Source organism: Odontesthes bonariensis, chromosome 17 (genome assembly GCF_027942865.1).
Source record: "Odontesthes bonariensis isolate fOdoBon6 chromosome 17, fOdoBon6.hap1, whole genome shotgun sequence".
NCBI lineage: Eukaryota > Metazoa > Chordata > Actinopteri > Atheriniformes > Atherinopsidae > Odontesthes > Odontesthes bonariensis.
The window spans coordinates 15759818-15787662 of NC_134522.1; the positions used below are offsets into that span (position 1 = coordinate 15759818).

General features: G+C 41.2%; 4 protein-coding genes across 4 annotated transcripts; 2 read left to right on the forward strand and 2 right to left on the reverse strand.

Moving 5' to 3' along the window:
* The first annotated feature begins 94 nt into the window (after window positions 1–94).
* On the forward strand, window positions 95–12984 carry angel1 (angel homolog 1 (Drosophila)). Its single transcript, XM_075448210.1, has 10 exons — window positions 95–179; window positions 672–1397; window positions 1539–1753; window positions 1846–1915; window positions 2007–2449; window positions 3256–3397; window positions 3522–3632; window positions 3742–3775; window positions 3967–4130; window positions 4247–12984. Exons 1-10 carry the CDS (start codon window positions 113–115, stop codon window positions 4405–4407), a joined length of 2133 nt encoding a protein of 710 aa, XP_075304325.1. The 5' UTR covers window positions 95–112; the 3' UTR covers window positions 4408–12984.
* Window positions 6793–12092, reverse strand: vash1 (vasohibin 1). Its single transcript, XM_075448211.1, has 7 exons — window positions 11157–12092; window positions 10701–10789; window positions 10239–10295; window positions 9775–9849; window positions 9057–9438; window positions 8318–8427; window positions 6793–8127 (listed from the first exon to the last, which is right to left on the reverse strand). The coding sequence occupies exons 1-7, from the start codon at window positions 11376–11378 to the stop codon at window positions 8055–8057; spliced, it is 1008 nt and encodes a 335-aa protein (XP_075304326.1). The 5' UTR covers window positions 11379–12092; the 3' UTR covers window positions 6793–8054.
* fcf1 (FCF1 rRNA-processing protein) lies at window positions 12347–15138 on the reverse strand. The gene is made up of 8 exons (XM_075448212.1): window positions 15040–15138; window positions 14520–14584; window positions 14295–14366; window positions 14060–14208; window positions 13457–13529; window positions 13249–13336; window positions 12735–12829; window positions 12347–12611 (listed from the first exon to the last, which is right to left on the reverse strand). Exons 1-8 carry the CDS (start codon window positions 15040–15042, stop codon window positions 12563–12565), a joined length of 594 nt encoding a protein of 197 aa, XP_075304327.1. The 5' UTR covers window positions 15043–15138; the 3' UTR covers window positions 12347–12562.
* Window positions 15120–27845, forward strand: arel1 (apoptosis resistant E3 ubiquitin protein ligase 1). Its single transcript, XM_075448209.1, has 22 exons — window positions 15120–15184; window positions 16020–16240; window positions 16490–16658; window positions 17713–17933; window positions 18513–18584; window positions 18851–19077; window positions 19235–19472; window positions 19572–19741; window positions 19904–20084; window positions 21950–22194; window positions 22305–22382; window positions 22464–22605; window positions 22699–22820; window positions 22945–23020; window positions 23134–23243; window positions 23341–23520; window positions 23830–23955; window positions 24461–24590; window positions 24698–24756; window positions 24843–24932; window positions 25018–25193; window positions 25594–27845. Exons 2-22 carry the CDS (start codon window positions 16093–16095, stop codon window positions 25694–25696), a joined length of 3063 nt encoding a protein of 1020 aa, XP_075304324.1. The 5' UTR covers window positions 15120–15184; window positions 16020–16092; the 3' UTR covers window positions 25697–27845.

Consider the following 27845-nt stretch of genomic DNA (forward strand, 5'->3'; position numbering starts at 1 on the left):
TATCTATATATAGATATATAATTATATATACCAGTGACGTTTGACTTTTGACCCTTAAACCTTTTACATCAACAGCTTCAGAGTGCGCATGTGCCCATTTCAGGAGAAAACCATGATTGGCAGCTTGATGTTTTATGTGCTCTACCCCTTATCGCGCTACTTAACCAGTCGACTCTCAGGTATATTTTTGCAGCATTTCGCAAGTATGCTTTTGTTTAAAACAGCTTTAAAAAATGACTGTAACCCTTGGCTTCTACGAGCTAAAATAAAGTTAAGCTCGCTGCTGACGGAGGAGTTTGGCAAGTGATTCAGTTTTTGTCGCCAGAAGGCTCAGTGTGACGTGAGCCTGGTTTTAAATCATGAAGTAACATACGGTTCGACCTTTTGTGAAAACGGATAGAGTGTTATGTTTTCAAAATGCAGCTTGCTAACCTGTGTTAGCTTGCACCTGTTGTTTTTATGCTTTGGGCACTCCGTGCGACGTCAGGACGCCACTGCATGCGTGCGTTTTGGCTGTGTACAGTATTTTATTTTTGATTTGGCAAAGTTTCACCGTTTAAACTGTCTCTTTAGTCACTGGTGACAATCAGTGATGCTCTTGAACAGAGCAAGGGGCTCTTAATCACAGTGTCTCTGCATTGCTGTTCTCTTACATTTGTTTTGTTTTACAGAAAGTTCAGAGAAGGGCCCCTCCCCTGCTGTGGTTAATGGCACGTCGGTGTGGGAAGGTGGTGCTGGGACAGTTGGATTCACCGAGTCTCAGACAACCTTGCCGGACCAGTGGGGGGAAACAAAAGGGGAGACGAAAGAGAGGGTAAATGAACAAGTAACGCAGGACAACAATACATGGCCCGACATGGACAAGGAACTGCTGACAGCTGTCCTGCAAAAATATCCAAAGAATAATGCAGCTTCAAGAATAAGTGGGGTGCATTGTGCACAGCAGGGAGAAGTACAAGGTCCCAAACAGGAGAAGCCAGACATGGAGGATCAACATACTTCTACTGAAGATATCAGTCCAGAGCAAGCACTTTTGGCACAAATAAAGTGCCTGCAAATAGAGGACGGCATACAAGAAACTGCTTGTACAGTTCAGGAGCAAATGCAAACCGTTAAAGAGTCAGTAACTCCTCTTGAGGCCACTAGAACGACAGAGTGCTGGGATGAATATGTAGTATCTACTGCAGGTGCTGCCTCTGATGGAGTGGACAGTTCTCCGCTCGTATTTGCCTCCCTTCTCCCCAACACTGAAACCTATCTTAAACTACCTGAGCAACATGATACACAAACCGGGTGGCACTTCCCCGTGGGGCCCGGTCTGACAGAAGAAGTGCAGTGCCCACTGTGGCACTTTCCTGCTGCAAGTTATTACCCTCAGATCGAGGTGCCCTTTGAAGGTGAGAAGAGTTTTTTTTTTTCGTTTTTTTTCTCATTTGCTACGATGAGATTTCTGTACACTCACTTTTCCATCGTCATCTATATGTAATTTAATATTCAGCTCTGTGTCGCCTTATTTTGTATGTTTGTCCTTCTCCCAGTTATGTGGAGAGTATGGGAGGAATTGGATGCAACGGTCGAGCCTTTAACGTTCAAAAAGGCCTCAATGGACTTCACTGTCATGTCCTACAACATCCTTGCTCAGGACCTCTTGGATACCAACCACCATCTTTACGTACACTGCCCCCCAGAAGTGCTGGACTGGAGCTACCGCTGCACTCTGCTTTTAGAGGAAATAGAAAAATGGGCACCAGATGTGAGTCAAATGGAACGTTTTTTTTTTTCTTTTTTTTCCAGAAAATTAAAAGAGCTACTGCTAATAACTTGTGTGCGTCCGTTTGGTTGTAGATATTGTGTCTCCAAGAAGTTCAGGAGAACCACTATCATGAACAGCTCCATCCTGTACTGTCTCAGATGGGTTGGTCACCTCAGACAAAACAGTGGAATAGCAATGGTGGGTGGTAATGTGACAAAGACGCCACTCATTTTCTCTTCATGTTGTTGTCTAGGCTACACCTGTGTCTACAAGCGGCGCACGGGTACCAAGACAGACGGCTGCGCTGTTTGCTATCGCAGCAGTTGCTTCTCCGAAGTTGCTGTCACTAAGCTGGAGTTCTTCAGACCTGAAACGGAGCTCCTGGACCGGCACAATGTGGGCATCGTATTGCTGCTCAGGCCAGTGGTCGCTCAGGGAGGAGAGGTGAAGGAGGAGGGCCCACCCCTGTGTGTGGCCAACACGCACCTGCTCTTCAACCCCAGGAGGGGTGACGTGAAGCTGGCTCAGTTAGCAATCATGTTGGCAGAAATCGACGCCGTGATCAAATCCTGTAAGGTCAAAGGTGAACACTGTAACGTTATAATGTGTGGAGACTTTAACTCTCTTCCACACATGCCCCTCTACCAGCTGATCGCCACCAATACACTCTACTACCAGGGGTTGCCAGTATGGATGGTGAGAAAACAGAATAAACAGCATATATCTGTGGGAAATATCCTGCAGCTCCCATATAACTTAATGTAAACTAGTTTGTTTTACTCACATTAAACTACCGTAAATTCCGGACTATAGAGCGCACCTGAATATAAGCCGCATCCTCTAATTTTTAAAAAGAAAATCCATTTTGTGCTCCTATAGGCCACACTGGATTATAAGCCGCGGGTGTCCACATTGTAATGTGAGATATTTACACAGAAAGATGTGACACGTGAGGATTTTTAAACGTTTAATTAAATGCTAAAGGTAACATAAACAAATGCATACTGCAAATACTTTTTTCCCCAGAACAGTGCCTGTAACCCCGATGGTTTTAACTTAAATACCTATCGGTAACGCACAAATAGGTGGCGGAAATGCTTTTTTTTTTTTTTTTTTGAACAGTGCCTGTAACACGGTTGGTTTAAAAAAAAAAAAATCATCTTATTCAGCCAGATTGATTGCCTTTAATTTGTGAGTACAAATGACCGATTTACAATAATTTAGTAGTGTAAGTGTGTGTGATTTATCGTACAATTTCATTGGACCCCTGTGAACTATTCGTTAATTTTATTGGTCTAATGTTATGAGGCAAAATGTTTCTGGTGGCATGAAAAAAAACGAAATATGAAAATATATTAGCCGCACCGTACTATAAGCCGCGGTGCTCAAAGCCTGAGAAAAAAGTAGCGGCTTATAGCCCGGAATTTACGGTAACCATTTCAGGTTTTGATGCTCTCAGCACCTGCCTCGGTAACCTTGTATCTATTTTTAATGTCCAACAGATATCGGGCCAAGAGGACCTGTCATACAAGCCCAGTTATCACAGACTGTTTGCTCCTCTGTGGCCCAGTTCTCTGGGAATCACTGACAACTGCCAGTACACCTCTGTAAACAATATGCTTGAGAGCCAGAGTCAGAAATTAGGTCAGTTTTAGAAGTCCCATTGGTTTGTTTGTAGAGCTGGTTTTGTAATCTTGATGTAAATGGAGGAGTTTCAGTCTGTGGTGGTGTGTCTTTCCTCTAACTCTGTTTTTTTTCTCTTGTGTAGGGAAATGTCAGTACAGCCATGACTTGATGCTGCGGCTGCGATATAGTCCAGCTGCATGTGTTCGTCCTCAGGACCTGAAGCTGATTCCAGGAGTGACCGACAACACGCCAGGTGGGACACACACGTGATACAGAAAGCTGAATATTATTTATAGTCGTCCTGCCATTTAAAGCTCCTGGAAACTGAAGACTCTTGGTTTTCTTTTTGACGTTGTGAACAGATGCATCGAGGGAAGATCATCATTATGAAAAAAGGTCAGTTTAGCTCCAGGTCACTTGCAATGATACACTTAGATGTTCAAGTTATCTTATTGATTCGAATTATTCATTCGTAAATATTCTACCATTTCAAATCGGTCATGTCACAGAATAAATCTCTTGTTTACAAAAGAAGAGACTTCATTGAGGGGAAATTAGCTTGGTCCTAAATGTGATGTTTTTCACAGGTTCAGACACAGTATCAGTCATCGGTTAGACCTGGAGTCGGTCTATAAGCACGTTCTTCCTGGCACCGGCAGTCCAGAAGTTACAACCCTGCACTCCGAAGGGGGAGCTACTGTCGACTACATCTTTTACTCCCCCAAACGCACCCGTGCCTCTGATCAAAACGGTATGAGGACAGGTTTTACAGTAGCCAAATATTAAATTTTATGTCTGCAAAAGTTATGTGCTACTTCATATAGCTCATGGGCTATGTTTTTATTTTGTCTTTGATCTTGTCCATAGCAGCTGGAGAGTTTGCAGGTAATGGTCTGAAGCTTATTGGTTCTCTCTCCCTCCTGTCTGAGGATGTCTTGTGGTCATTGAACGGACTTCCCAGTTACATATTCCCCTCTGACCATCTCAGTCTGGTGGCTCGATTCCAGCTGGACCTTAATGCTTCATGATAGGAAAGCAGATGTCTGAACGTGCTACCCGCTGGGTGCTGAACGCCTGTGTTCCACTGTTTATTAGATGGCAACAGAAATGACACTACTTTTTTCGTTTAGTTAGAAAATAAGAATGTTTTGCTGGATTGCAGGGTCTTTTTTTCCTGTTTCTAAATGTTCATAAAGGCACAAGCGCAGTAGTTTAGAAACCAGTCACTACACATGTAAATCTAGCCCTGCAGTACTTCAGGTGGTTATTGGACATAAAAAGGTTCTTGTGTTTCTTTGTATTTCCTCACTCTTGTTATCAATCAGGATTGATCCATCAGTGCATTTAGCACAGTGTAGAGACAGCGTGTCGAAGGAAACCTAAAGGCTGTCCATTTTTTGAGGATAAATTACGTTTGTCAACATTTATTTTAGTCAGTAACTGATTTGTATCGTTGTAATCTGTAAAATAAGCTGTCAAAAATGCACATTTTTTAACAAGGAAACAGCAAATATAAGCCTTCTGAATTGGAAATGGTTTGGACTCCGCTCCAAACGAGGAAAGCAACAACAGCAATAAAGAGACGATTAAATGAAATTGAATTAGAAAATGAAAAAAAACAGCAAAACTACCATAAACTTTTATGTATCGTCAGCCTCATGTCTGAAGTGCGTCTCTCCAGCTCCTTCCGTACATCCGCCCTGCTCAACTTGTGTACATCTATCATTAAGTGTTTCCACTCTATCTGCTCCATATGGTGAGGGTCGTGGGACACGTACTGGCTACTGGCACAGCTGTGTGGTCAGTGAACAGACTTTCCAATCACATATTCCCCTCTGACTTGTGGTTCACTTCTGGCTACAAAAGATTGATAGTTTTGTAAAGGAATAAAAATGATGGCTTGTGTTTAAAGAGGAAGAGAAATAATGCATGTTGATATGCAGTCCTCTTCCCACGTGGTTAAATTACGCAAAGCTTTGATTTAGGTATGATGGCACTTGTTTAGTGTTTGTTTAAAAGCGAAGCCAGTGAAGATATGCTGGCTACTTCATTTTGCTGTTGCAATTATACTCTTCTTTTTTGAAAAGAAATATTTTTGTAAATAGGTAAAAGTATTGAAAAAATGTTTTTTTATCAGTGTGTGATTATTATTTAGCTCGGCTATATGATTTAGACAGTTCAAGCAATCCGGTAACATTAGATTTTCCAGTTAGTGTCTGGTTCTGTGCATCCACCCTGGTTTAGTGCCAGTGTTTTGACCTAAATGTATGCCCTTCCCCTCCCATTCCCACTCTTCTGGGGTGCTTATTTTGTCAGTGTGCATGTGTGCATGGTTGATGTGTGACTGAATAATTCATGCACGTTGTTGGGTGTAATACACGATGGCACTCAGTAAGGAATACTTGAGTATTGTCTGTAGAAAATGTTTTTCTTTTCAGTTGGACTTTTTCCCTTACTCATCACATTCCTTCATGCTAACACAATGAAATCATCTGAGTTTAAAACTGATGCAGAGAGGAGTGACGCTGTGCTTAATAATCTTCCATGTGCTATCAATTGTATGGAGGAAAGTAAAGCAGATCGGTAGGCTTTTAACAAAATAGGGCATTATGCCTTCTTCATCCGTAACTCATAAGCACGAGTGCGCGATATGTTTGACGTCTTGAATCTTCTTGATGGCAGTAATGACAGATTTGGATATCTTTCATATGTTTTTCTTCATAACTTCAAAAGGCAGCTGTAGTAATATTAACAAACTCTATTGTAGGGACCTATGCCATATCTTAAAACACTCTTGGCAGCATATTAACTGACACAAAGCTCTCTGATATATATTTAGCTCTTACACCAAGTGGATCCTTGATATCTGTTTTTAATTCAATGCAACCCTTACGAGCTGCTTGCTGTGCTGTGAGGCACACATCCATCCATCCGTGGGGGGCCATAAAACCAGCAGAACCCCTTATGATAACTCTTGCATAGCTGTTTTCTACATGACTAGAAAACCTGGCAACACCTCAACAGTATGATTAAGGAATCATTTCCTCTGTGTTTGTCAACCAGGTCCTATCCATTTGTAATGTGATGTAGTTCGATATTGTGAGATCTAACAGTCCTGCTTGATTTCAGTGTGTTTCAATTCTCTGGGGCTTGTGCTTCCCTTTTATAGAGTTGTTGGCATTGAGTTTCTTTTGTATAAACCTAACAGGGGTAGTGTTTGGAGCTCAGTCTGCTCTCATCATCTGCCTCAGTGCTTAAAGCTGCCCTTCAGCTCAGGACACCCTGTGCTCCAGTTGGAAAAAGTGGTTGACAGAAAACTGGCGCCATTCCCCGCCTGACACCCAGACAAGTAATTAAACTGTACCTTCTCATTAACTGCATCTACATTTCAGGGTTTTTGGGGACATGTTCAAATAAGGACAGGGTATATAAAAAAAACTAGAATTAAAAAGGAAAAAAATATATATGACAATAAACAGAGGTGACTATTTATTAACTTGTAAATCAACTGTCTTTTGGTACAAAACAACTGTGTTACAGAGCACTGAAATGAAAGTAGGCAACACACACTGTACAGATAAAAATGCTGACAGTAGCAACATTCAAAACAGTGTGTGGTGAATATGGGGCCTTTACTAGTGATCACCAACACTGAAGGTAGTATAAAATGACAGAAGTTCTAATAAAAAATACAAAATCCAGATAAAAGTGCTGTAAACAAACGTGTTTACATCTTTGCTAACATGGAAGCCAGCCACTTGGTCAGACATAAGGCCAGTGAAAGTTGCTACAAATAAAAGGAACAATACAGAACGGGTATTACACACATAAGAATAGATATCTGGTTACCTTACATCTACATCGAATGCAATCTAGGTCAGTCCGTAGCTATGCCATCAGTCACCTTGATAGTCCATATGAAAGCTTTTATATTCTGCAGCTTGAATGATTCATGATCATAATCCACAGATGCTTTCTTTCACTTAAAATAAGCAGCATGCTAAACATGCTATCCTCTGGCAGTTGGATATCTGTGTTACAGTTTACTTCCTAATGACTTGCAAGAGCAGAATCTGCACTGACATGTGTTTTGCTTATACAATACAACTCTTGAGCTGATAAATAAAAAGTCTTCTCCTTAAGTTTTCATACAAGGCACAAGGGCAGTGGTTTATAAACCAGTCAGTACACATGTAAATGCCGCCCAGAAGAATCAAAGTGGATTTATATTACACGACTTTACACACTTACAGTACGATGATGCAGATTTCAGACAAACCTAAAAGCACAGAGACCTGTGATATGGCCAGTAGTACATTATACTGAGCAGTCATTTTTCCCAGCTTCAGGGGAGCATCATATTACTTTGTTACGGTAGAAAAACTCCTCACTTTGTTAAAAATGCTTACATATTACTACATGTTTACCCCCTCTTTTTATTGGGTTGGGAGCACTGCCAGCACCAATTACTGTGTACAGTGACTTGTACATAAAAAAGCCTGTAAAAACATAGGAAAGCTGAATGAGGCAATTGTGTCAGAAAAATTAGTTGCTGGTGACCTATTCAACACTGCATCTTGTGAATAGGCCAATGTGTTCAGAAATGAAGCTACTCCCTAGCCCCATGAAACAGGTTTGTGGTAATTCTCACAGGCAAACCAACAGAATTCTTCCCTCAAACACGAATCTGGTATCCATTAATATCTGTTGATGATTTTTGTTCCGAAACCTTTTTGTCTCCAGAGGGACTGCAACAAAAACACAGGAATGTTAGAAAAGACACGGGGTTTGTTCATGTATGGAGGAAAATGTGACTAATTCAGGAACTAGTTCTTTTGCCAACGATCATGAGATTGCTGCAGTCTAAATATGTTCCAGTGACAACACTCACATAAGTGGTGATTGTGAGTGTATTTTCCATCAACTAACCAATCTTACCGTCTCTCTACTCGGCTGATCCTCCGGATGGGGCTGCTTGGTCCTCTGAGGGGCGATCCCATGCTGTTTCTTCTATCTTTGGTGGGAGAGGGAGGTGCTGGTTTTCCTATCTGCAAACACAGTTTGCAAAATAAAACAAATTCATCTGAATTTCAATAACTTTTAAACATCACACGGGTGAGTTAACAATGCTTATGACCTTCCTGTCCCAAGTGCCAGCTGCTTAAATCTGTCCTTGTCTTCAACGTGAGTGTGCAGAGCACTCAGTGTAAAAGGCCGGCTATTGATGGATTGAGCAATCCGTGCACGATGCACAGCAGCACATTAGTTTTATTACTCATGATGCTCTGCATCAAGGCTGCCCTCATCATCCTAGCATGAGAGGTGATGAGAGAGCAACATTTGAGAGAAATAGCCTCTCAAACAACAGATCAGCTAAGTATCACTTTGCATGAAGATGGAGCCAGTCAAAGGAAACCTAATGAGCAGTGAAGGGCAGTACATCCGCTGAGGACAATTTTTTTTTTCTAGTCATGTAAGAGCGCCAATAGTTTGCATTATTGTAGTCTGCATAATAACAAAAAGTAGCATTTTCAACATAAATAAATAATGACAAACCAGTGTCTACTCTTGAATAAAGAAGAAAAGGGACCACACCAATAATCAGCAGTAAGACATTTTTTTAAAAATTAGCAAAGCAACACCAAATATGTGATATTCTGACTAAACTTTGAAGTACCTTCAGCCTCATGTCTCGGGTGTGTTTCTCCAGCTCCTTGCGTAGTTCCTCCCTGCTCAGCTTGTCTAAATCTAGTATTGAGTGTTTCCACTCTATCTGCTCCACGCTGTGAGCGTCATGGGACACGTACTGGCCGATCTTGACCTTGCGCAGGGTGTGCCAGTAGCCCCTGTAGGCTCCTTCAAATTCCTGAACCAAGTCCATTAGTGTTCGGAACTCAAGGGGCTTGAACATGAGGTCCTCCCTTCGGCTCATGCCCAGCGCTCCAAAGCGTCCCCCACTATGAACTCCCAGTACAATGTGATAGAAGTGGTTCCCTGAGAAATGAGACTTAAAGCTGAGGGGGAAGCGTTCCACACCCGGCATGTTGTTGGTGAGGTAACTGCATCAAGGAAAGTCAAGGAAATGGGAAATTCGATCTTTAATTCATAAGTATGCCTTTTCTATTCTTCCATATTGGCTGATGTCAGACAAAACGTTCAACTTGTTACTCATGGAGAGGACACAATCGTCTAGATCCAGACAGGTTTCCATACTGTGAAGAGAGTCCTTCTGTTCCATCAAAAAAATATCTTGTGTCAAATTTGAAGAAAGTTTTTCTTTTTTCTCGTCAGACCGCACACAGAAAATCAGAAAACATTCTTTGCAACCAAACATACAACAACCAGAATCTGAAGCATTAAATGTCATGAAACACACTGTGTGACTGTAAAGATACATTCCCAGGATCACCGCCTCCAAACATTTGATTGGCAGAGCCTCGCGTGTCATCTCCTTTGCAATGTCCATTAACCTGTGCAAAAACAGTTTAAAAAGGAGAGTTTTTCAAAGTAATTCTGACTAAACAACACAAAAACACACCAGTGAATGCACAGCAGAGAATCAAGCAAGCAGACTGTCATTGATTTCATGCAGTCAAACGAGAACATTATCCATGAGTCAGGGAAATAAAATCTAAATCTAATAAAGTGAGGTCAGGAAAAGTGTTCCAGGCCTCTGCTGAGGGACATTAGCTCCTCACAAAGCTCTGTTGTAAACCAGAAACACAGCTAATCCGTATGCATCAGCCATCACTGGCTAAACCTTAAAAAAAAAAAAAAATCAACAAACCCCATCCCTGTTATCCTGTGACTGATGCCATAAGCCTTTAGAAGGATTGACTTTAGAGGAAGATTTGCTTACGCAGTCAGAGGACGGCTTTTCTTAATCTCAAAAAACTGTGTTCCTGTGTGATTGTACCTGTAAAATACAGTTAAGGTCATACCGTAACGTGGGAGAGCAACTCTGCATACACTGAGTTTGCTGAATAATCATGAAATTATTCCTTCTCTGCCTGGAAACCAAGCTTTTAGTTTATACTGAATGAAGTATCTACTCTGGCCTACTTTGAATGTCTAATGATTCATGACGCCGCAACAAAACAGGACATCAGTGGGATTCTTTAAGTATCCATGTACTCCTACATTTCACAAAATCTGAGTGTAAAAGAAAGTTTTCTAATTTCTTTAATGTTTATTTGCACAGCGGGGGCCATTCTTTTACAAAAATTCTTGATTACAACACATAAAAACAGTAAAAGCACACAACTAAATGCACTAATTTGTCACCATGAAGATTCTAAGCACCATCTTGGTCAAAGGATACTGCAGTTCCCTGATGTACTTCTGTATGGCTTCCAGGCGTAGTGGGATAGCGGTTGTAGGTTGGTATGTAGGCACACTTGGTACTGGAATCTGTGGGACAAACAGCTTCATTGCCACATTACAATCCCAATAGTCACTGCAACTGGTGAATGGAGTCTTGTCTGACATCTATGCTCTCCCATATTTGGTATAACAAATGACTTGAATCAAAACTCGAAACTGCATTAGAAAACACTGGGCAGCAAACATTTAAGTGTGTGTGTGTGGGGAGGAGCAGATTTAGAGGTATTTGAGAAATAAGACTCTAATCCAACAATTTCCTTCAAAACAGATGTAAATCGTCTTTCCATTATGTGAAAGTTTCAGATTAATTTTGTAAAATCAAAGTGATGTGCTTTATTATCTGCTGCAGCTGATTAAATATACTGTAAGTCAGTTTTCCCATTCGCCCCTTTACCTTGGGCAGGTCTGTGACACCTCTTATCTCCTTCGCCATCGCTTCACCACTGGGGTGGATTCGAGCCACATGGCGCCACATCCTCTCCCAAGTCTCCTCATCCACTGGGAGGCCTCCTCTATTCACATAGAAGGGCACCCCTCCATCCCTCAACTCTTCTTCACCTTCATCCTCCTGCTCCTCATCTCTCTCCTCCACTGAGCCCACTGTGGCCCTGAGCATCCCTGCTTTACCAGGTAGCCAACAGAGTGCTGGAACAGAAATGTCCTGAATGATGTCTTGAATCCTTTCACTTGTTAATCAGCTTGCAGGTTTAAACAGGTTCCAACAGCAGATGGCCAACTCATGTCATCCAGCAGATTATGGCATCAGTGTGTCTCACAAGGAAGTCAATGCAGTTCTAGTTCAAAGGAATGTGATCAAGACTCTCTGAAAGGTAGCTCAAGCAGGGTGAATATGAAGCCGTGATTTAAAATATGAACAATTCAAAAAAATAAATATTGGATAAAGATACTTTGCGGCAAGTGTTCAGCACTTTAGAAAAAATCTAGTAGACTGTAGGTCATCCAATAAGCAGCTCTTCATGAAAAACAAATAAAGCGAATAAATGCTGATGTAAAGCCTTTCTTAATAACGCGCCTGTTAATGTTTATTAAGAGGCAAAAAGAAACCTGCAAATATAACGCCGTTGCTAGAAGCCTGGCTGCAGGCAACAAAGTATTAGAAAATCCTAATTCCTTGAACCGTTAGAGGTCATTCACGCCACCGATGTCCAGCAAATAATTGCTTTATACGATCCCATCTATCCGACAATCCTTACACGTCCAGTCCGGGCCCGTTTCACCAAGATGTTTCCTTCCAAGTCAGCCGGTTCATTGTTCCTGCAGATGCTCTTCTTGGCTCCCGAGTCCAACGAGCCGCTCAGACACTCCCCGAACTCCGTCTACTGCGCATGCGCGGTAACAAGTGATGCATTTAAGTACTCCTCGTAAGATGTCAATCTGGGATCCGCTAGATATCTCTATATCAGAGCTGTTATCAAAAACATGTTTTTTTCAGTAATGTTTCAGTGAATTAATCAAATTTCTTTAAAAAACTTTGAACCAACTATTAGATTATTTTTATCATGGTAAGCACCCTCGCTCACAAATGCCTATATTTGACAAGTTGGAAAAGAACGGAAGACAGCATTTTGATAATTCATTTATTCACTCAAGAACAATTTATAACAAAATGTTTCATGGGAATAAAACAAAATAAATTTACAAAATGAAAGGTGATCAAACCCACCCCATACTCAGCAAATTACATTTCAAAATTTTAATATTTTGAATGAACACAAAAGAAAATAAACACTCGACAGGAATCTTCAGTCTATTTACAGGTCCACCTCAGCTGCAGGCATATTAAAACCTTGGAGCACCATAGTCATCAGGCATCCGTTCGATATTATACCTGTATTTAAAAAAAAAAACATTGAGTCAGCAATAAGCATAAATATGATTTGATGTTAAAAGAACTACGAGGAGTGAGAACATGCACAAAGCTTCCAGATGAAGCTTCTATTTGGAAAGTTACCTGTGGTTTGAGATGTACATGATGGGCACTCCTGGGATCTTCCTTATTCTTCTCTTAAGGTCTCTGTCCACAGTAGCCAGGATGTAACACTTGTGCTGCAGAGACAGTTTTTTATGTTAGATATGAGATATGTTACAGTTGGTAAATGTGTTTCTGTACAGAAAAAGCGAGATATGCCCACTCTCATAGCCACAAACGCAACACCCTCATTGAAAATCTGTGTTCGTGCCAGGTTGTGTGTTTGCAATATCAATTGTAGCCGGAACTGATAAATACCTGCATGTATGCAAATTCTGATTAGACGCTGTTCCACTGCACTCGAACATCAGATATTGGCAGTGTTTTGACCATAGTAAAAGGGGCTGTGGTGAGTTTTATTTTACCAAAGTGTCTGCAAATACTTTACATCACAAATACAAACCCTGTTACTCAAACCACAGTTTTTAAAATCACTCAATTAACACTAACTTTCCATTGCATGTATGTAAATACACTGCATAGTTAAGTAGTTTACCTGTGTTACCCTTTGGACTAAACAGTCATCAGCATATGTTCCCTTGTGTGTGCATGGCAGGCGCTCAAACCTTGGATCCTTGGCTATCCTGCCAGACAAAAGATTAAAATAACAAAGACAAAAAAAATGTTACGGTTAAAAAAATAAAAACAAAACAGAAATAACCTGGCATTTATGCCAAGTACTTATTTAAGCCCAAAGGTTGTACCTGAGTGCAACTCTATATTTCATTCCAAGCTTCTCAATCTCAGCCATGACACAGTCTGTGATATATGGAATACCTGGAAGGGAAAAAAAAAGGGAGCATGAATTTTCTGTGTTATTAATGACAGATACTAGATCATTACATGTAAAGCCCAATTCGCACGGGATAAGTATTACCTATGGATCACTGGTAATTCGCAACTAACCCCGCACCTCTGTAATTTTTTGTGGCGCATTCGGACGGGACAAGCAAAAGTCTGTAATTTACTGAAATCACCTACATCATGAGCGGATATTCCGTAATTGTCGTAACTTCCTGTTTTGCCCCGTTGTACCTGGTTGTACACATAGGTTGAACACACAGGTGTGCGTTCAGACGGGACTTAAATTACCACAGGACGTCTGTGTTTCGCCGAAATACAGTAGGTAATTCGCGGCGGAATTATTACCCCACAAATCACGGACATGGCGCATTCACACAGGACTAAGAACTCAGACATTCTCCGCAATTATTCCGAATTACGGGGGGTCCATAGGTAATACTTATCCCGTGCGAATTGGGCTTAATAAGTCATAACATAAACTTTAAAATACAAATAATACTTACATTTGGCATACAGGCAGTCCATCATTGACTGAACAATGTCCAGCTTGGCCTTGATGGAGAAGTTGATGAAATTGGTGTCAACTAGAATATGGTAGGGAGGGCCCAGCTGAGTGTTGTACTGGAAGAACAGGCATGATGGATACTTTGTGCTGCATAAGGAGTTCAGATAAAACATGTCAACAGACCATTAATAACAACAATGGATACAGCTTATTCTGTCTTCTGGCTAACTTACACTTCTCGTTCTTTAAGCTCTGAGGGGTCCTTCTTCTTTTTCTCTTTTGCTTTGGCACGGTCTTTTTCTTTTCTACAAAACAAGCAACTAATTAGTTTTGGCAAAGATCTTCAATGAAGTAATTTGTCATGCTGAATTAAGAGGAGAATTAGGCTGGACGGGGCTGAAAAAGAAGGTAAAACCAGAAGTAAAACAGGAAAATAAGCAGTAACAAGTAAGACTTACATTCTATGATCTTTCAGATTAATCATTCTCTTCATTGCCGCAAACTTTTTTGTTTTCTGTTTCCCCTAGATTAAGGAAGTTAAAACACACATAAATGGGTTACAAAACAAAGACCTCAATCAACAGCAATAATTGTTTATGGGTCAGTAACAATTTGTTGAAAGCAAAACTGAACAGAAAATCAAGAAGTGGACATCTACAATTTTTTGACTAAACACCGAAACCCAAATCAGAACATTTCAAAAGACAAACCTGTCATCGAAACTAGATAACGGTACGATAAAAAAAAACTTTAAAAAAAAATTACATTTTAATCAAATAGTTAGATTCTTCTTCTTTTAACAGATGTTACGTTAGCGGCTTATGGTAAGTGGCAGGCTAACTGTGCTAACGTTATCTTTGCTTAGCGGCACGTCTGCCAAAAACACCGAACAATTAACACACAATATATCTAACTTAAGCGGGAAACGATTATTAAGACAACCGTAACCCAACTGTAACACAGTAAGAGATTATTTACCATGCTTTAAAATTCTGTATACAGCTCTCAGTAGCTGTATAAAACTTGCTTCCTCTCCCCTCGTGCAGAAAAACGATAACGTCATCAAAAATCGACGCTTTTCTGCGCATTTTCCGGTTGCTATGCTAACGCCTATTAGACGAAGGTAAACGCAGCGTTTAGCAGCCTATATTAATGGCATTTTTGCCTTCCCAAAGTGTAACTTTGTGTTTCTGTACTATTGCAAATTATATCTCATGAACGTTTGGAATGTCCGTCTTGATAACCACCGTGGGCTAACATCTAGCTTTCTGAAATAACGCTGAGATTGTTGGCTAACTCTGCTAGCTGCTAACATTGTGTTGTCTCTAGTTATCCAACGCTACTGTAGCAGTTTGTCTGTACAATGCTAACCATCGCCTGACGTTTCACCTAGCATTCCAGGTATCAATGGAAGAGCGAGAATCGATGATGTTGCAGTAAACCTGTTTATTTTTCAGTTGTTTTTCCGGTGTTCTTCCTATTTTAAGGTCAATCAAGTAACGATGAACTCCGCTACAGCTAGGTGTTAGGATACGTCTTGTATATAATTGTTTGGTTGTTTTTTACAATGCAGCAATTGGCATTTTTGTAAACGTTTTGAAACCTCAGCTGGCGAGCAGCGAAAGCTCATCCTTATCGGTCCAATGCAGATGTACTTGACTGTTGTCGGAAAGGATTAAGAGTGCAATTAGATTTAGATTGACCTGGTTTGTTGAACTCTAATAATCAGGGTGACGAGACTTTTATCACCATTCTAGCCATATTTTTCATGTAATGTTATTTCCATACTTCCCTACACATAACTATTCATGTTTTCTTAGCAAGGAAAGGTAACCGCAGTGCTCTTGTGTGTGAACGTTTTCATTTTCACCGTTGTCGACATTTGTTGATGACTTAAGCTCTTTGTTGTCTACTTTGATCTAGTTGTGTTGAGGTTTTTTTTTTTTCTTCCACTCTAGGACATTTAAGTAGCCCAGTGGCAGTTCTCCTGTGTGCACGGATGGGTCTGAGTGAAGGCTGAAAGATGGTCTGATGGACCGCCGTTTCTTCTTGACCTTCCTCTTCTGCTCAGTGTTGTGGATCTTCTTCTGGGAAGTACGCTGGAAGAAAAGGAAAGAAAGTCAGATTGAGGAATGGCTCCAAGGGCATAGCCTCTCTCAATACAAGCATATATTTGAAGGTCAGTGGGTTACAGTTTTCATGTAATATATTCCTAAACAATATACCATAGAAATATACTTGATGGCCCTAACTAGGACGCAGTAAGCAGTGTTATCATCAGAGGATTTGCTGAAATCCCAGTAAAGTAAAATGGTCATACTTAGTTGGGCTTGAGCTGCTTTTAATTCAGCGAGGTTGTGTTGTTTTGATTCTTAGGTTTATGACATATGAATATTAATACTTAAAGAGATGCAAATGTGTCATCCAGATGTACAGACACTGGAAGAACTAAGTCTGAGTGCACTGAGTCGTCTTGAAGAGGTGGTGAAGGAACAGCAGCGCTGGAGGGAAATTGCAGAGGTTCACATTCAACTCCTACAAGACTTTGCCTTCCGGGAGTGGCTTTGCTCCCAGAACCTAGAGCACTACTACCAAATGTAAGCAATGAAAGTTCTTGACGTGAACATTTACACCAGTGTGGTATACATTTGTGAACAGCCTGTCATTTTTAGAAAAAAAATTACTTGTTTGGATATCATACTCTGTATATGGATAGTTTCTAGCAGGTTTGTCATTCAAATTTATTGAATTGGTTGTAATCAGGTTTTATAAATGATAGCATGAGCTGTGTTTATATGTGTCCTCTTGAGGGCAGCCTCTCCATTCATGCTTAGCTGATTTTGCTGACACTGGAATGTGTGGGCTGCAGTATTTCAGAGGGTCACTGCAGTAAAAAGTATTCTTTAGAGACCGTTTGAGTTTGAGACCCTGCAGCAATGCAGATGCTTATTTGTGTGTATGTGTTAGTTGCTTTTCAACATAACCAATGGCAGGAATCAGTTACGGCTTTACAAAAGCAACAGCCCCCTTCTTCTGAAGGTCAATAATATTTCAGAAACAAATAGAGTAAGGTTTCAGTGGAATTTTGTCTGGCTTCTGACGGGCCAGACGGGTTAGATTACTGAAGGTCGTCACGCCTTTGATCTTTTTGATTCACTGGATTTGAATTGGGCTGTGCTTTTGATTCAGTAAGAAACTGTAAAACGTTGACACATTGAAAAGTATTATTCTTGGTTTATAATTTGAGGAAAACGAATCAAAATAACAACATCTGTGAGTAAAATTGGATCTTTTTCAGACTTTGTCAGCCAAAAGTATTCAGGAAATGGGGAAGTTGAATTTGCAGATTTACACAAGCCTCTTTGTTTTCAAAAGAAGTTCAGATGCATCATAACTCTTTCTCTTACTTCTCACTGTTGAAGTGAAGTGCTTGTTCAGCTGATAAGACTGTGGTTTCCATAATAAACTATTTCACACAAACCAGTGTTTGTTTTGTGTAAGCAATTGCCTGTTCTGTGTAGACTGAGCAGCAGGACACGGAGTTAACAGCTGCCATTGTGGAGATGCATTTCTAAGATGTAAAGAAGATAAGTATCCGTCGTCACTGTCCATTATCTGCTTGACGTACTTTCACATTTGCTTTTAATGCAGACTGAAGACCTTGGGTTATATGAATCTGGAAGATCTATCTCAGTTTGACAGCCAACTGCAGCTCTCTCTCGCCGCTTGGGGTTACTACTACGAAGACTACATAAAACTGTCTACAGGCATCAGGATCCTCCAGACCTCCAGGGGGAGTCGGGACCAGGACTACGAGATCCGGCTGGTACACAGCCTTGCTGAGAGGCGTCTGAATGAGAAGTGGTCGTTTGGTAAGATTCTGATAATTTTTTGCCGTCGAAGGCTTTTTTACCACAGCTGGAGATTATCAAGATGCATGTATCCAGTGAATAAACATAAGATTGTGCTGTTGCTATTTGTTTTTAAGTGTTTTCACAACTGTTATTACTGGAGTCACAGATCATTCAAGTGTGGTAATGAACAAGTGTTGTGTTGCCTAATTTCTGGGCGCAACCCGACATTTAATCATTTTTTTTCTCTCAGAAACTCAGCGTACAATCCCAAAGAGGACAGATATATGATAACTTTAGAAAAAAAAGTTCCGCCCTTGTTAGCATACCTAAGGTTCAACCATTGGTTTTGTTGCCCAGTATTCTTTCTCAGAGGGTGTGACTTTCAAATTCCAAGCAAAGCCATCTATATCCAACGATTTCTTTGCATATGTTGTTTATTTCGGAAAAAAACCCGAAACATTTATGTACGGTATAGTTATATATTCACAAAACACAATTTTCCAAGGGAAAAATTTAAAGCCGTTAAAGTTCATCTGCTAACCCAGAACAGGAAGTATTCACTTTATTTTTTTATGAATTTTCTTGTTGTTTTTTCAGCGGGAGCTTTCCTTTTTGGCTGTACTGTGGCACTGTGCTTCTTGATAAGGGACCTCATGTTTTACGTGATTGGTAAGACCGGTATTAGCTGTTTGGATGGGGGGAGGGGTGTGTTGGGCTGATATTTACTACTACTACTACTACTACTACTACTACTACTTGTTCTTCTTCTTCTTGCATGAATCAGCTTTTAGAGGTAGTACTAATTATGTTTGAATGACCCAAAGATTTCCTCTCTTTGCCTTATTTTGGTAGTATTCAAAAGTATCTAATAACCCAATGAACATCATTACTGTCAGCTCTATTTGTTTTCTGTGTTTCTCTGCTTCTTTCGGTAGGTGGAATTACTGTTTCCATCATTGCGTTCGTCTTTACCATCAAGTTCCTCTGTGAGCTTGCTGCAAGGGTTGTCAGCTTCCTGCAGAATGAGGATCCAGGGCGACGGGGAGATCGCAGCATCTACGACTACGTGCGGGGCAACTACCTGGACCCACGTTCCTGCAAGGTGTCATGGGACTGGAAGGAACCACAGGAAGTGGGGCAGACGATGAGCTTCAGAGTCCAGGTAATAGACCAAATGTGTTGAGGCTAAAAATGTTGTGTTGTTTCCAGGTGTTTCTTTTTCACTAGGAGCATGCTGCTTTTTCAAGAATGTTTGGTTAGAAAAACTAAAGTGCAGAAATGATTTATTTTACACTACTTTTGTACCTGTGTCTTCTCAGCTCTTCTACAAGAACGGTCAACCTTTTCCAGCCCATCGGCCTGTGGGACTGAGGGTCAACATCAGTCACGTTGAACTGGCGCTGGATATCCCTGTCACACAGGAGGTTCTACAAGAACCAGAGTCCAATGTAGTCAAAGTGGCCTTCACAGTGCGCAAGGCTGGGCGTTATGAGGTAGCTGTCAAGCTAGGGGGCCTCAATGTGGCCTACAGCCCCTATTACAAGATATTCCAGCCAGGTATGTTTGTGACATGTTTTCTCGGGGCCTGATATTTACACCCACAAAACGAGATTTTCATTTCGGCTGATTCTTATTTATTTCTCTCAATCTCTTCAGGTACAGTTGTTCCGTCCAAAACCAAGATAGCCTACCATTTCTCTACCTTGGTGCTAACAAATGGCCAGCAGCACACTTTACAAATTGAACCGAGGGATGAGTATGGAAACCCCACGAGTAACTCCACGTCTCTCACAGATGAAACCAACTACAGCGTCCACGTGCACTTTGTAAGGAAGACGGCCCTTATTTTCTGTACAATTTCTACTTTATTCAACTTTTTTTTTTTCACTGTTCAAGTGAAACCCAGCACTTCATTTTTACCCCTCTGTTAATACTTGCTGATACGTAGTTTTTCAGTTCAGCTGATACTTGGTTTTCTGCTTTTCCAGCTCGGCACAGTGGATGATGACAGTTTAGAGGGCTTCTACAGCAAGTCAGTTTCCCTAAACAAGCAGCAGTGCCAAGTTCTGCTGAGACTGACCCTGAGGAGGACGGGCTGTTTCAGGGCCCGGATCTCCTACAAGCACCAGCCGCTCAGCAATGGGGAATTTGACATAATTGTTCTCAGTGGTGAGCAGCTTTCACATCCTGAAGAAAACACACACACATTAACCTAGAACAGTGGTTCCCGACCCATTTTTCCTGGAACACAAACACACACCCCCCCCAACCTCCCCAACAACTTGTATCTATGAAATAGTTGCACCCACCTTCTCACTGCACACATGTGTGTGAATATCAGAAGAATAATCTGCAAACTTTTATTGACCCCTGTTTTCAGAACAGTGAGTCACATTTTCCTAGATATCAGGTGTGATGTTTATGACAGCTTGTTACAAACTTTTGTCTTTATTACAAGGTGCTGAAGTCTGTCTCTGGCAGGTTCGTACTGCTCGACAGGAGAATGACCTAAAATTGCATGTTTGGCAAATCTGAGTATAACAGTGTGTCCTTTTGATAATCCAAAACCTTTGGAGTGCATTCCACTGTATATTTTTCTTTTGCACTGAATCCGAAGTCCAACGATTCCTTTGATAAGTATGCATCAGTAAAACAAGACTTAATTTCCTCACAAAGCACGATGTCATGCTGAGTAAATGTGTGTGTAAATTTGCACGCGCGGTGTCAAAAGACTGTTTCATCTGAAGTGGAAATTGTTCTGGCTCCCTTTTTAACATGTCATCAACTCTGTACTCCAGTTTGAGCACGTTTTCCACTGCATGCTGTTCGTTCCGGACCCTGCATCCACTTTTTGGTCTCATTGTTGAGTGATTTTTGACCACGAGGAATGTGGAAAATCCAGGAGTTAGTTGTGTGCACAGCAGGGGTCGCGTTAATATATTAACGGAATATTTTTCCGTCGTTGACCCTTTTTTTTTTTTTTTTTTTTTTCAAACGGTGACGGAAACCTCTGAAGGCCATCTGTCATTTTGACCGATTGCAATTAGCACCCCTGACCACTTGGTGGCGAATGAGCATATTAATCGTCTCTCTTGGTGCATGACCTTGTTGGCTTCCTTCGTTCAGAGAGTCTTGCCGACTGATCACTTCACTTGGAGAAATGTTCCCTGATTTCAAAACTTTGGCTGAAGTTGCGCTTGTAATTCCGGTGTCCAGTGTGGCAGCAGAGTGCCGATTCAGAACAACATCAAAATAGCCATGAGAAATCGTCTGTCCGAGGCAAAAGTCCAAAACCTCATGACAACAGCCTCTGCCGCAATCCCACTTGAGACATTTGATAACGCACAAGCGGGCACGCAATTCAAGTCCATGCAGACCAGGAGGAGGGTGTGAGGGTGCGCGTTCAGGCCACAGCAGGTGACCTGTTCACATTTTAAGTGCAATCGTTTGATTTCATTGTCCATATGTAGCTACTGGGGCCACAGTCTGATGGCGCGGTGTGGATGCTCTGTTCAGCTTGTTCGGACTGAATATTAATTAAAAATGAATGAAAATGAAATGCTATTGAATATGTCATTATTATCACAAGACAAATACAACTTGGAACAAAACCATTTAAACTTCAGTACTTATAGTTTGGGTAAAAAATAGATGAAGGGATTTTTACGACCCTGTCAGTCAAAATGACGGACAACGGAAAAGTCTAGCGCAACCTCTGGTGCACAGAGTTGTAGGTAAATTCTTTCTTTTTTTATTTTCTGCAATCCCGTTCAACCCACAAGTACTCGTCGGTGTGATAACCAGCTTACCTTTGTATGTAACAGCAGTGTTTGATGTGCTTCTTCCTCATAAAATCCAATAAGTGTGTTAGGAGTTTGTGCGTGTGCAAATCTAATTTTGACAACCTGTTTGGAGTGAAGACCTCCCACCCCCTCCTGCAAACCCCCCAGGTTGGGAACCACTGACCTAGAAGCCCCTTTCAAAGTTAGCCTCTATTTTCAAAGCCTAATAATCAGTTTCATTGTACATTGCAGAGAATGAAAAGGCCTGTGTGGAGAAAAACGTGTCCACTCCAGGAATAAGCATCTACTTTGAGGCATACCTGTACGGCAGTGGGAACTACAGCAGCTCCTCGTGGCAGTTACCGGCCTCCTCTTTGCTCGCTCCTCAGAGGAGGCCCTCCATGGGAGAGGAGGAGGAGGAGCATGACTCTCCTGTGGAGGGACAACCCGAGAAGGTGAAGAAACCAAAAAAGGTCTACTGTTACATATCGCCAAAGGTAAGTGAGAGAGTTATTTGTAATGTGTGAGTTATTATTTTTACTGGTTCTTCGCGAGCTTTTTTTGAGATCCAGAGAGGATATATTTGACTTTGGCTCTTGTCCAACAGCAACTTTCTGTCAAGGAGTTCTACCTGAAAATAATTCCCTGGCGCCTTTTTACCTTTCGAGTATGTCCAGGAACAAAGGTAAATTGCACTTGCGTAAAAATTCTACACGAAGCACCATTTCGACTCGGTCACACAGTTGCCTGAAATTTCTCTTTCCAGTTTACCTATTATGGTTCTGACCCGGTTCATAAGTATCTGACTCTTGTCGTGGATGATGGGATACAGCCTCCTGTGGAGCTCAGCTGCAAAGATAGGAACATCATGGCTGCCACCTTCATTCGTTTCCTACACAAAAACATTGGTTTGTTTGAATCTAATAAAGATCTTTAGCTGCAGATGATAAATAGCTCATTATGGAGACTGTAGCAGTAATTTGTGATGTGATTGTCTTAAGGCGGCTCTGAAACCTTTCAAGATAAGGTGAACTTCTTTCAACGTGAACTCAGGCACATCCACTCCAAGAGACCTCGCACCAAAACCTGCCTAAAAATCTCTCGACACGCCATTCTAGATTCAGTGAGTGCTGCCGAGTGGCTGCATAATAAAGCTGTTTCATGAGCTAAGCATTCTAAAAATAGGCATGTAAGCTCAACACTGCTGTTAACCCTGTTAAAATGTTGACTTTAATTTGTTTTTCCAGTCGCTAAAGGCTACGAGGAACTTTTCAGTGTCAGACTGGAGTAAGAACTTGGAGGTTGTTTTTCAGGATGAGGAAGGTAAACAAAGCACTTGACTGTCACTTGGTGAACTGGGTTTGGTAAATGTATGAGTTCCAGTTGGGTGCAGAACAAAAAAAGAATCTTGTGGTGTCTTTGATGTGTTTTTGCAGCTCTGGACTGGGGAGGCCCTCGCAGAGAATGGTTTGAACTCATTTGTAAAACACTCTTTGACACGTCAAACCAGTTGTTCACTCGCTTCAGTGACAACAACCAGGGCCTTGTGAGTTATCCTTTTTACCCACTTCCAGATTCATTGCCAAGTGTCCTCTTCAGCTCGATACAGTTTGAGAATTAAGAGACCATCTTTCATTTTCCAGGTGCACCCAAACGCTGACAGGCCCCCCCACTTACGTCTGAAGATTTATGAGTTTGCCGGTCGCATTGTAGGAAAGTGCCTGTATGAGTCTGCTCTGGGTGGAGCCTACAAACAGCTGGTCCGAGCTCGCTTTACACGTTCTTTCTTGGCTCAGATCATAGGCCTTAGGATGAACTACAAGGTATGGAAGATTACCACAGACGAGACAATTGTCTTGAAGTTGGAACACCCTGTTTTTATTGTTTATCTTAATGTGTCAGCACTCTTGTCTCATCACTTTAGTGTTCTTCATAAAGCCCGGAATTGCGATTTGTTTCTTGAGATTATTCATGTCATGGAAAGCAAGCCATCGTGTTGTGCTGTTTGTCCAACGCACTGAGATTTCAAAAAGCCCACCCAACCGTCTTTACAGACCCCTCAAGAAGATGAAATGCCATGTTTGTTTAAAAATGTAATTCTCCTGTGGTTTCCTTTTGTTTTCCACATGCAGTACTTTGAGACGGATGACCAGGAGTTCTACAAAACTAAAGTCTGCTTCATCCTAAACAATGACGTGAGTGAAATGGACTTGGTGTTTGCTGAGGAGAAGTACAGCAAATCAGGACAGCTGGAGAAGGTGAGGCAACGCTTTGGAAAAGAACCTCCCCTTTTATCCCCGATTCAATTTCGCAGGAGACGGGAGCCAAAAACCAAACAAAAAGAACCATATTGCTTGTTTGGCAAGAGTTTTGTTTTTCTTTAAAGATTTGGGAATGCTGAGTTTATACGAGTTTATGCATCCGCAGCTCTTTCTGGGTTTTTTTTCCCGACATTGTGGTTTAGTATGAAAATCAGTATCAAGTTCGACACAATAGCTGGCTTTGTATTCACCATGTGAACACTAATGAGTTTAATTACCTTTTTAGATACCTATTTTTAATCAAATAAATATGTTACTGCATCAAACTGCTGTTTTAAACCTTGAAACCCTCAAACATTTACAAATCAGCAGACGCCCAAACACCGATTTGACCAAGTATCTTAACTTTTACATGTGCAAATCTTCTGTCTGCGTCTTTGCATGAGATGCTGTTTTGTATGTTTCTTCCAACATTTATTTCCTGCCTCATGCTCTCCTGCAGGTGGTGGAGTTGATATCAGGGGGAGCTCAGATCGCTGTAACCAATGAGAATAAGATGCATTATCTCAACCTGCTTGCCCAGTATAGGCTGGCCAGCCAGGTGAGGGAAGAGGTGGAACACTTCCTTAAAGGTAAGGAAACTAACTCTCCTCTACTCCACCATTTTGTGCTCGTTCCTTTCATTCAAGCTCTCCTGTTATGTGCATGTAATGCAGTGTCATTTCCTGATCAACGGCAGGTTTGAATGAACTGGTTCCAGAAAATCTTTTGGCCATATTTGATGAGAATGAGCTGGAGGTATGTGGGATCTTTGTAATTAAATGCCGATGATCTCTAAAATGGCCATCTTTTAATCGTGTTCGCATTCCTTTTCATCTCATCAGTTGTTGATGTGTGGCACGGGCGACATCAACGTGCAGGACTTTAAAGCCCACGCGGTGATTGTCGGCGGATCATGGCACTTCAGGGAGAAAGTATGTCATGGAAATTCCTTGCCTTATCTTATCATCTAGCGGCAGGACCCTGTCTGAAAGTGTTGTCCTGTTCTTTTTACCACAGGTGATGAAGTGGTTCTGGGCGGTGGTGTCCAGCTTCACCCAGGAAGAGCTGGCGCGCCTGTTGCAGTTCACCACCGGCTCTTCTCAGCTCCCACCTGGGGGATTCAACACACTTTGTCCCTCCTTCCAGATCATCGCTGCTCCTACACACAGCACTTTGCCCACTGCACACACTTGGTGAGCAGTGTGTCAATTTTCCATAATTCTTGTTATATGTGGCGTCCAAGCGTGAGATTGTACTTTATTTATTTATTTTTTTAAAGTTTGAATTGTAGGCTGTGCCTTATTTTCACCTTCATATTAGTATTTGTGGTGCTGAAGTGGATTTTCATGGTGGCGGAAGGATGATGTTCATGGGACTCTGTAGTTTATTTTAATAGTGTCACTCAGCAACAGTGATGCGTTTTTAATAGTATTTACAGCACAGTGGTGCAGGGGAATCTGCCATACGACACTTGCAAGTACTTAGAAAATACAGGATCAGCACATTTCTTTTGACAGCCACAAATGTTAGGATCATTTGCAACATTATGTGTAAATGTAGCTGACTCTCAGTGTTCTTTTCCGTCCCGTCTAGTTTTAACCAGCTGTGCCTCCCTACCTACGACTCCTACGAAGAGCTGCACAAGATGCTGAAGCTAGCCATCAGTGAAGGCAGCGAGGGCTTTGGGATGCTCTGACTTCGCAGTCACCGGCACTGTGGTTCCACTCGTACCCGTGGAGACCAGCACTGCTCCACTACCCTGGTTTCCTGCGTTCAACCCCATTTAACAGTTCAGCGTCTTGGCCCCCCACACACATTCTCTCTCATTCTGAGAGAGCTATTCAGGAAGTTCCAGAAGACTGTGCTGAACGTGGGACTTAGTCAAATGAACTCTAGTACTACTGTATGTATACAAAGTATCTCCGGTTACTTTCCTTTTTTTTTTCTTTTTTTTTTTTTTTTAATAAAAGAAAAAAAACAAAAAATAACAAAACACGGACGGCTAAAAAAAAAAAAAGGTAATATTTTGGCCGGTTTCATTCCTGAATGCAAAGTTTGCTTAGCTTTATATGTTGAGAGACAAATGATGCAGGAACAAAGGCTTTGAGTCCTATTAGATAACAGCTTCTTTTGCATTTTTCAAACTGAGAAACTCCGAAGTGCAACGGCAGCCTCCATGTGACGTGGGTTCCACATGCATCCACAGCACTTTGGCCTTAAACGATCAGGGACTGATGTGTGTATGTAAATATATAATATCACACTGTTATTTCAATACTTGTACATATTAGTGTGCATACATAGGCTTTCATCTTATTACCTTTTTGATTTGACATGAAAGGAGAAGGGATTTCATTATTGCTGCACGTTTCCTGGGTTGAGAGTTAATTTTCTTACACTTTTTTTTTTTCTTTCTTTCATCTTTGGTCTGGTGAAGAGGGTTTTAATGCAAGCCAAGTGATTTCTATCGTCTCTGTTTTTAACTTATTGAGTTTGGAGGAATTGTTTGTGTTGACCCATATTGTTGAATGTTTTTGTTATGTTTTATAACCTGCCTTATTGATGCCCTTTGCCCTTTGAGAGGTGCGTAGGGGACAGAGACGTAGTTTCTGTTTGTGCATGCAGGGGTCACTGCAGATGGGAGTGTTGGGTTGGACCTTGGATTCAACCATTTATAACCAACATTTTGTTAAATATGCTTTTTACTTTCTCATTCACAGCCTTTGATGGGTTTACCTCAGAATCTGACACCTATGCATCCTGACACAACTGTGAATGTTGTATGGAAACGCATGCAGATACAGTTTGCTCACAGTAGTCTCCTTTCAGTCTTCACCGTACAACCTTTAGCCGTATATTCCCTCATCCTTAGAACATGAACATGGTAGGTTGGAGAATATATTCCATTTGTTTGTTGTTTTTTTTTGTCACTTTGTAACACTATTTATTTAAAATGCTGTTAGTGTTGTCGATATCCTGAGCCAACGGATGTGTTTTCTTCTCCCATTTATGATTTTGTTGAAATTCCTTTGCTGTTAAAGAGTTTACATGATCATTAGCCATGTTGTAATGTGTGCTGCCAGTCAGAGTATTTGTAGAGCATTTAGGAAGAGAGATGTTTAGACACAAAGCGAAACAGAAAATGCTAATGTACAATACTGATTCCTCTCAATAGTAATGTGATTTGAATAGGTTCATGTTCCCCACAGAGCTCTTTAAATGCAGTTTCACACCTGCGTTACTCCGTGTTGCCGGTAATTTTGGCACGGCCACTTACAGATTTGACTTGTCGAACAGCAAAAACATCACACTTAGATGGTAAGCTCTTTAGCCGGCCTTTTGCAGTGTTAAGAGGATTATATAAGGATTTAGGGACTTGTGCTCATTTGGGTTGTGCAATGTTGACTTGATGTATTGAGTTGAAAAGTGAAATCATTTTTCTGACAATATTTCATCAAAGGTTTACTTCCAGCATTAAGACCAACGGCGGAGATCATATTTATCAGACTCAGAGGTAGTGTAATCGTTATGGATATGACATGTACTTTCTAAACAAATGTGAACCAGGTCTGTCCTGTGGTTTATGCTCTTGTTTGATGTTTAGCTTTTTCACAAACAACCATTAGTCCGTTTTATGTTTGAATGGGTTTCTGGGTTGGATGACCTGAGTATGACTTTTAGCAATGTAGATATTGTGAAATAATTGCCTATGACTTTAAAGCTGAAGGTACCCTCCTTTTTTTTTCTTCTTTTTTAATGGCAAACCTCTGGTGATGAATGTTTTAAAAAATTCTGGTTTGCAGCTCCTCTGTTTATTTGAATAAAAACAATGAAATTGATTCTTA

What these genes read in the sequence shown, in the direction of transcription:
- fcf1 (XM_075448212.1), bottom strand. An exon ending in GAGCTTAAAGAACGAGAAGT is followed by an intron (nt 14,209 to 14,294) that starts GTAAGTTAGCCA and finishes CTCCTTATGCAG; the next exon opens with CACAAAGTATCCATCATGCC. An exon ending in GGACTGCCTGTATGCCAAAT is followed by an intron (nt 13,530 to 14,059) that starts GTAAGTATTATT and finishes TTTCCCTTCCAG; the next exon opens with GTATTCCATATATCACAGAC.
- angel1 (XM_075448210.1), top strand. Translation starts at nt 113, where the DNA reads ATGATTGGCAGCTTGATGTTTTATGTGCTCTACCCCTTATCGCGCTAC. An exon ending in TCCTGTACTGTCTCAGATGG is followed by an intron (nt 1,916 to 2,006) that starts GTTGGTCACCTC and finishes GTTGTTGTCTAG; the next exon opens with GCTACACCTGTGTCTACAAG. An exon ending in GATCATCATTATGAAAAAAG is followed by an intron (nt 3,776 to 3,966) that starts GTCAGTTTAGCT and finishes TGTTTTTCACAG; the next exon opens with GTTCAGACACAGTATCAGTC.
- vash1 (XM_075448211.1), bottom strand. Translation starts at nt 11,378, where the DNA reads ATGCTCAGGGCCACAGTGGGCTCAGTGGAGGAGAGAGATGAGGAGCAG. An exon ending in GTGTCACAGACCTGCCCAAG is followed by an intron (nt 10,790 to 11,156) that starts GTAAAGGGGCGA and finishes TTTGTCCCACAG; the next exon opens with ATTCCAGTACCAAGTGTGCC. An exon ending in AAGTACATCAGGGAACTGCA is followed by an intron (nt 10,296 to 10,700) that starts GTATCCTTTGAC and finishes TGTATTTTACAG; the next exon opens with GTACAATCACACAGGAACAC.
- arel1 (XM_075448209.1), top strand. Translation starts at nt 16,093, where the DNA reads ATGGACCGCCGTTTCTTCTTGACCTTCCTCTTCTGCTCAGTGTTGTGG. An exon ending in CGATGAGCTTCAGAGTCCAG is followed by an intron (nt 19,078 to 19,234) that starts GTAATAGACCAA and finishes GTGTCTTCTCAG; the next exon opens with CTCTTCTACAAGAACGGTCA. An exon ending in GACACGCCATTCTAGATTCA is followed by an intron (nt 22,821 to 22,944) that starts GTGAGTGCTGCC and finishes TTGTTTTTCCAG; the next exon opens with TCGCTAAAGGCTACGAGGAA.